Raw genomic sequence first — 8,696 nt, forward strand, 5'->3', positions numbered from 1 at the left:
GACTATAGGAGAAAAGGAACCCTCCCCACTTTGGTAGTGTAGACTGGAACAACCACTGTGGAAATCAGTATGGAGAGTCCTCAAAAAACTCGATGACAGAGCCGGGGAGATGGCTCAGTGGAATAAGCACTTCCCTGGCAAGGGCAAGGGCCTGAGTTCAATCCCCAGTTCTGAAAAAAAAAAAAAAAAAAAAAAAAAACTCGGATGAACGGTACCATTCAACCCAACTATGCTCTTTCTGGGTATTTTTCCAGAAGAATTGAAAAATCATACCACAGCAATATATGTGCACCCGTGTTTATAGCAGCGCAATTTGTAATAGCTAAATCTTGGAAACAACCCAAATGCCCATCAACCAAGAAATGGATAAAAAAGATGTATTTTTATACAATGGACTATTACTCAGCTACAAAGAAAGACAAACCCAGGCTATAGGTAAGTGGATACAACTAAAGCACATAGTCACACAGCGGCCAGAGTTCAATCCCTGACGTGCCAGGCCAGCCCCGCCCCCGGGGCACACTGAGACAGCGATGGAGACTGGGCGTGGTGGCACCTGCCCGTAATCCCAGCTGTTGGGAGGCTGAACACAGGCAGATCACTACAAGTCTCATCTATGTAGTGAGACCCTGCAGACCCTGTACTAAAATACAAAATAAATAAAGCCCACAGTTATAAGTGAAATAAATCAGACCCATATTTGTAAATATTAAATTGTCTCCCTAGTGTAAAAAACTGAAAGATGAAATAAAGTCCAAACGGTACAATAGAAATAGTGAAAGGGAAAGAAACTGCTCAAAAGAAAGAACTGGGATGGGGGAAAGGAGAAAAGAAAGAAAGAAGGAAGGGAAAAAATAAAAAAACAAAGGGCCAGGGAGATAGCTCAGTGGCATGAGTGCCTGCCTAGAACGTATAAGGCCCTGAGTTCATTCCCTGTACCAAAAAAACAAGAAAATGAAAAACTGAAAAATGAAAAAATATATATATGTATGTATGTATATATGTATGTGTATGTATATAGTGCACATATATATATACACATATATATATAATAATTGTATTACTAATTTCTATTGGTTTATTGAAAGAAACAGTTAATCCTTAATTGTTTGCTTAACTTTGTATGCTGATATCTGGTAATCTGAGCAACTACTCTGAAGACAACAATATGCAATGTAATAGCCATTGTTAATTTCCTGTTATCTTGTTTTGAAATTCTTTATATCATTTTTATTGGGTTTTTTAAATTCTCTTTAAAATAAAGCCAGTGGGCCAGGGAAATAGCTCAATAGAATAAGTGCTTGCCTAGCAAGCACAGGGTCCTGAGTTCAATCCCCAGTACTGCAAAAATAAAATAAAGCCAAAAGGACAAAGGTGAGCCTGCCCATAATCCCAGCACTCTGGAAGGCTGAGGCAGGCAGACTGAAAATCTGAGCCCAGCCTGGGCAACTCAATGAAAGACTGTCTCAAAATAAAAAATAAGTAAGAGCTGTGGATATAGCTCAGCACAAAGGACCTCTATTCAACACTCAGTACCAGAAAAACAACAGACTAAAATGTGCACTCCCCAAGACTCAGGTCAGTGGGAGCCACAGGGCAGAGCGCCAACCTCTGCCCACTCCAGGCAGTCTTCTCTCGCCCAAAGCTTCACCATGAGACAAAAACAGTTCCCGCCACCGAGGAAGAATCACAAACGATGCAAAACACCACGCGAAGGCCACGTACCTCGTACTCCTCCGCAAACCCGCAGTTGGAATCCGCTTGCTGCTTCTTAAAGTAAGCCTCAAAATTCTCCACTCTGATCAACTTGGACCTAAGAGAGCAAAACACGCTGTCAGGCTTTTCTTTACATTCAAAGAAGTACACACTCCAAGCCAAATAACCTTAGTTATTTTTAAAAAGTAAAGCTGTTACTCACTTTTTAGGTCTTCATCATAGAAAAGGAAAGAAAAAAATAACTGATTAGAAAAGGTCATTTGCTTAGGAAATAAATATCTTCCCAGAATAACAAAAACCAGGCCATAATGGGAGGGGCTCAAGGAGGAGAAATCAGAGGAATATTATTTAAAAAACAATGAGAAGGGAATCGGGAAATCCACCTCTACTGCATGAAATGGTCGTATTTGTGAGCTCACTTGGGCTCTACTTTCCCCTAGATCTCAATAACCCACTCAATTTTTTTAAAATCATAAGGTATATATTATTGATGGGCCAGCCAGATAGCTCAGCAGACTAAAGCACCCGCTTAGGCAGAGTGCAGCGGCTGGAGTTCAGTCCCCAGCCTGCCGTGCCGGGCCCCATCCCACCCCCAAGGCATGCTGAGATGGGGATTAAGACTGGGCATGGTGGTACCCCACCTGTAATCCCAGCACTTGGGAAGCTGAAAACAGGAGGATCACTACAGGTCTGATCTACATAATGAAACCCTGTAGATCCTGTCAACCCTGTCCTAAATATATAAATATATATAAAGTATATATTATTGAGATATGCTATATCCATATACCAAAAGCCCCAAACAAATGGAACTGCATAATATCTACCAACATCTACTAGAAAATACGTAAACTAATAGAACATGACAAGGAATTCTGCTTCAAGAGACCAATATAAAACTTAGGTTTCTTACTGAAAATGAACCTAGTGAGAATTTCCAAGTGCTCAACCAGGAAAAATAACAGCAAGGTCCATCAAAAATTCTCCTATGGTCACAGGACAGATGGGGCAGTGAGTCTTAGTATAATCCTAACTCTAGAGACTTACTTAATTTGAGAAAAGGACACGTCATTGTTCTTTGCATCTTTCCTGTGTTGAAACAAAAACCCATTAGACAAGAGCTTCTTTCTGCACACGTGAGTGTGCAAACACACACACACACACACACTCACATGTGTCTATCAAACGCCTTTCCCCAGGTCCTGGGTCCAAGCAGCAGACACCACTAACAAAGCTGGAACATCAGTCTCTCCTAGTGTATCTCGAGGCATGGGAAGCCTGCTCTGGCCACCTTTAGGAATTTCCTCGCCATCTGTATCAGGGGCATTGCTTTACAGTAAGGCACACCTAAAGTAAACTCTGTCTCATACTGCTTTAGGGGAAAGTCTGCTATGTTCCTGCAATAAACCAGATACGTATCAAATCCAGTGTAGGTGGGGCACTCTGGTGTTGCTGGCTCAACTCCAAGCTGGTGTGAGAACTACGTCCTGGAAGTTAATTTGGCAGCATGGATGAAAACTGAAACCCTGGACAGCCAGGCCCGGTGGTTGTCCCGCCTGGAATCGTCATGAGCATCGCAGGGATACACACGCTAACTGTGGGCACACACATGAACTGGGGCCCCAGGTTGAAAGCACCCAGCCACTGGTTACATAAGAGATGGCACTTTCATAAAGTTAAATACTCACAGCCATTTAAAATGGGGGGGATTGATAATAACAATAAGCTTGTCTTCTGGATGGTTAACAACGTAAGTTTGCAGACCAAAATTAGAGAAAAAGGAGGACTACAAGGAATGCCAACATTTTGGCCCTAGCCTTCTAAGGTCAATTAAGACTCAGGACATATGAGAACTTGTACTGTAATGTCATGTACCTCGGTAGTGTCCCAAATTTTCTGATCAAGAAGATTATGAGGCCAAAGAGGAAAGTGATCGATGACGTAGAGTGTGCCTAAGGAGAGTCACATGGGGAGAAGACACTCTCTCAGGCTTTCACAGAGACCACATTGGCCAAGCAATGGCCGTGACTCATCCACATGGCTGCACTGACAAAGGTTCTACAATCTGAGGTACGGGATCTCAAGACAAATCCTGAGGACGTTTCACTGACCTTCTCAGACCAAAAAGCTACAACTCTTGTTGCATAGGTCCTGCTTTACCTTGCTCTTAACCATCCAGTAGAAAAGTGTGAAGACGAAATATAGGAAATAAAGCCACGCTGTTATGTTGAGCTGTGGGGGACTCAGGTCAATAATTTCTGACATTGCCAGTTAAACAGAGGACCCAATGCTATTATGGGCTACTGGACTCTTTTAGAATATTTTGCTGAGTTTAAACACCTATAATATTCAATAACGGAACTTAGAAAAAATGGGGTATAACTATGAATGTCCATTTTGTATTTGTGTATTCCAAGTGGTTAGGATAGATATATAGTTGCATTCTCTTAATGAATAGAATGATTTGTTCTAATGGTGTTTGTAAATAGCTTCACAAGTCCACTTCGTGTACAGCAATTAACCACTAAGAAGAATATATGCAGTGTATTATTTGTTGAAACTGTACTTCCGATTGGATTTGAAACTGTCTCATTGCTATCTGTTTATCAATAAAACTTTGAAAAAACAAAAACAAAAAAAAAGAAATAAAAATAATTCAATATATAAAAAATAAAATAAAATAAAATAAAATGGGGGGGAAATGGTAGCTTTGCAGAGGTGCCGACAGGCCGGATTGCCTTTTCTCTGTGTTGTTCTGCTCTGGGGTACTTTTTGGTCTTTGTTTTTCTCTAGCAAATGTTATGATTTAGACCTAGAATGCTCCCCGAAGCGCCAGGAGGTGGGCTTTTGGATAGTGACTGGATCATGGGATGCTGTCTCCCCCAGCGGCTTTCTCCATCTATGATTCAGTCGCCGAGCGTACAGCGAGGAGGCTGTGCTCCTGCCCTGCCCTGCTCTGCTCTCTGCCTCCAGGCTGCCATGTCCGAGGAGCCTTCAGGCACGGAGCAGCACTAGGCCCTGCTTCCGCCTTGGCACCGGCAAGCCATGGACAGAACCCTCGGAAACTGAGAGCCAGAATGATCCCTCCTCCCTGATGCTGCAGGTGTCAGGAATTTTGTCCCAGGAATGAGAAAGTAATTCATGTATATGTATTACTTTCTGATAACAAGAAACAAGTTTTTCTACCCAGTCATGGACTCCTACTTTTAAAACGTAAGTCAGAACCTGAGCCAAAGCTACACTGTTAGCACTGTCTCCCACCCCAGCAGGGCCTGGTGGCAGCACAAACAACCCAGCAGGGTCACATTAGGAACCCTGCAGGGGGCGGGGTGTGGGGGGTCCCTGTTGGCAGCAAGTGAATCCCAACTGACATACAAGTTTCATGCAGGCAGGGAGGAGGGTGAGCGAGGAAGGCAGACTGCCACACGGTGAGCCCCACGGACCACGGCGACACACGTGTTCTTTGTACCATTCCTCAAAGGGCTGGTACAATTTCCCACAAGAAAAGCTTCCCTGAAAAGCAGAGGATGACAATTCCTGTAGGCGGTGTCACCTTTTCTTTCTCCAGAAGATGAAGCCTCCCACTGCCACGATGACCAGGGCACCAAAGATGCATCCAAATACAGCTCCGCAGATGACACCTGCGGTGGAAACACAGGCACCTGGGAAGGGGTCTGTGAGAGACACACGGGACCCCCACCGCAGGGGTGGGGGTGCACTTCATACATGTGTAACAGACATGCAAGGCTCACATGTGCACACACACACTCACACACACACAGGAGTTACATATCTCTGACATCTCTGAAACTAAAACCAACCTGGATAATCAGAGCTAGAGTCCGTGTCCCTGGCCACCCCTAGCTGCAGTCTCCTTTCTGTCTGTCACTCCACTCTGACCTGCCTCCTTGGACCCTCTGAGCCTCGCCTCCGGAGCAGACGGGCCCACAGCACTGGGCTCAGGGAACACAAAACCCCCTGCTGACTTCCTCTGGGAATTTTTTTCTAGTAGCTAAAAACTGCCAAGTAGGACAATCCAGAAAACCTAGCAAATGAGCCCATCAATTAGCCTCCAGCCTGGGCTTGGGGGTACACCCTCCCTGGTCCCTGCAGCTCCTGTGTCACTTAGCTCTTCAACCATGGGGATGAACAGTGACAAGGAGCCCAAGGCCAGACCCTCAGGACTGCAGCTAAGGCACTGTGTGACCCTGGGCGAGCTGTTTCCCCAATCTGGGTCTCAGTAGCCTATTTCTAAAGTGAAGTTGACAATTCCCATGCCTCGCGGGCCTGCAAATGTTGAAGGATTCCATAAAGGAAGTCACCCCACGTGCCTGGCACGAAGAGCTAAACAGCCCAAGGATTAGAAACAGGTGGCTGCCAGGAACCTCAGAGGAGCCCAAACTGGGAACTCCAGCTGGGGCCAGGGCTGCCTCTCTCTCTACCTGGGTCCTGGGGCAAGAAAACAGCCTCTGAGTAGGGGCTGAAGGACACGTAGCTCTCGGTCCCGTTGATGAGTCCGTCACGCTGAAGGCTGAAGGTGATGTTAGTGAAGCCAGCCACACAGGCCCTGCAGGGACAGAGAGCACCATGAGACCACAGGGCCACATGCCCGTTGCAGCAGACATCTATACACCCGGGCTCAGCCCTGGCTGCAGAGGCTACAGTCCTCACCGGTAAGAGCCCAGCGGCTCCAGCTTCCCGTTGTAGTAGCCCCAGGTGGTGGACTCGTTCCCCACGTTGATCTCATATCTCAAGGCCCCGGGCAAGCCCTGGGACCGCGCCTTCTCCTCCGTGTGTACAAGGTAGGTCACATAGGTATCCGAGGCGCCCTTCTTGAAATCCTCATAGGTGTATCTCAGAACATCTGGAGAAGGGCGGCCAGCTGAGGAAGGCACACAGAAAGCAAGCCTAAATGACAGCAAAGACTCAGGACTCCTCGTAGCCAGGTGACACCAACTCAGGCACCCTCGATGCCAGGCTTTGCCAACATTCAAGTCTCATGCTTCACTTATAGGAACTCAGTTTGACACCATGAATCTCACACATAAGCTTCTCGCACCCATTCTCCAGAAAAGAAAAAGGAAGGCTCATAAAACGCATGGATCTGGCCCAATGCAGTCACCCTGCCCTTGGGACCAGCCCAGGCCGGGTGGCCCAGGGCCTATTGTCCTGTCCATCACAGGCCAGAGCCAGGCAGCCTGGTCACTCTATAACATCACCTGCCCTCTTCAGTAAAGGTCTACTCTTAGGTTTGTTGAGACTCACAATAAATAAGGAAACAGAGAAAGCTCGACATCTTTTTTGCTATTCTTTGCTTTGTTTTTTTGAGACAGGGTCTCACTATGTAGCCCAGGCTGGCCTTACGCTCTCAGTGATCCTCTTACCTCAGCCTACTGAGGGCTGGGATTGCAGATGTGCATCACATCAGGCTCGACACCACATTTTGAAATTCTGAGACTGAGCGAGCTTGTTCTTCCCTTTCTCACGGAGAAGGGGACAACACCACGGATCAAAATATGTGGCAGGGGTAGCCCTGCCTGTGCACATTTAGGTTAAAAAATCAGCCCAAATACTAAGGCTTGGCACTTTAGAGCCAGACCTCTGCAAAACACACTCAGCTGTCAAGAGAGGTCCCTAGTCATGAGGACCAAAGACTGGGACAGCGCACTTTGAGGAGAAACTACATCTCCCCTGCCTCCTTCCTGGGCCACAGGGAAGCCTCTGCAGGATCCCAGCAGAAAGGCAAACTCTTTTGGTTAACAAAAGGTCATTGTGTAGAGACCTCTGTGTGTGTGTGTGTGTGTGTGTGTGTGTGTGTGTGTGTATGAAACAAAGTTGGGAGCCAGGCCTGGTGGCACACGCCTATAAGCCCAGCACTCAGGAGGTTAAGGCAGGAGGATCGCTGCGACTGTGAGGCCTGCCTGGGTTACTTATTGAAATCTTGTCTCAAAAAAAAAAGAAAGTCGCTTGTAACTAGTACTCTTCCACCAGAAGGCCTGACGCTGTAGGAGAAGAAAACTCCAGCACAGGGCAACGGAGTCCTGCTGCCATGTTGGTCAACAGCCCTGCACAACAGTCTCTCACGTCTACTGTGACTGTTCTCACGCGGCAGGGCAGAGAGAGAATTGGCTGGGACGGAAGCCAGAGGGCACACACAGCGTGACGCATACACCCTGCCCGCCCACATCCCTGGGCCATGGGGGTGGGGGGACCTGTGCGTGCGCCTTCTTACCCTCCCCGGTGGTGAGCACCACGGCGTAGGCTCTGATGGGGCCGTGGCTGGCTTCGAACCCACTGAACCACACCTTCACAGAGTTGTGGCTGATGGATGTGATGTTCGGGGAGCCTTCTGGGACGGGGGGGTCTGAAACGAAACCACGCAAGATAGGATTGGTGCCCGACCCAGCCCAGAAGTTACAGCAGCGTTCCAGGGTCAGCGGCTGAGAGGGCGAGGTCTGGGAGCGGATCACGCTGGGCCTCCACTCTGCACATAACCCCGCTGGTCTTATTATTGCTGTTGTTTCCAACAGTATTTACTTGTAATCCTTCTATGTTTGTTTTGTTTTGGCAGAACCGGGGATTAAACTCAAGCCCTTGCGCTTGCCAGACAAGCGCTTATTCTACTGAGCCATCTCCCCAGCCCCTTGGTTTGTTTTTTGAGACAGGGTCTTCGAGTGCGGCCCAGGCTGACCTCGAAACTTGAGATCTTCCTGCCTCAGCCTTCCAAGTGCTGGCTCTACACATGTGCACCACTATGCCTAGCTCTTGCCTTTTAATTTAAAAGGGGGCCTACTAAAGCATAATTAGACCTTTTTGGCTCTCTGAGCAGCACCATGGCGGTAGGCAAGAACAAGCGCCTTACAAAAGGCAGCAAAAAAGGAGCCAAGAAGAAAGTGGTTGATCCATTTTCTAAAAAAGACTGGTATGATGTGAAGGCTCCGGCTATGTTCAACATAAGAAATATTGGAAAAACACTCGTC

At 47.1% G+C, this 8,696-nt stretch overlaps 1 protein-coding gene across 1 annotated transcript in view; it reads right to left on the bottom strand.

Moving 5' to 3' along the window:
- The window catches only part of Ptprj (protein tyrosine phosphatase, receptor type J), a 114,252-nt gene that overhangs the window by 14,766 nt on the left and 90,790 nt on the right, over positions 1-8,696 (bottom strand). Inside the window, exons 12-18 of the mRNA XM_023710620.1 lie at positions 7,949-8,080; positions 6,388-6,598; positions 6,159-6,283; positions 5,270-5,357; positions 2,764-2,805; positions 1,919-1,927; positions 1,726-1,813 (exon numbers count right to left, since the gene is read on the bottom strand). Of these exons, the coding sequence (XP_023566388.1) occupies positions 1,726-1,813; positions 1,919-1,927; positions 2,764-2,805; positions 5,270-5,357; positions 6,159-6,283; positions 6,388-6,598; positions 7,949-8,080 (695 nt within the window). The remainder of the gene's footprint in view (positions 1-1,725; positions 1,814-1,918; positions 1,928-2,763; positions 2,806-5,269; positions 5,358-6,158; positions 6,284-6,387; positions 6,599-7,948; positions 8,081-8,696) is intronic.

This window comes from Octodon degus, unplaced genomic scaffold (assembly GCF_000260255.1).
Source record: "Octodon degus isolate 3935 unplaced genomic scaffold, OctDeg1.0 scaffold00018, whole genome shotgun sequence".
NCBI classification, from domain to species: Eukaryota; Metazoa; Chordata; class Mammalia; order Rodentia; family Octodontidae; genus Octodon; species Octodon degus.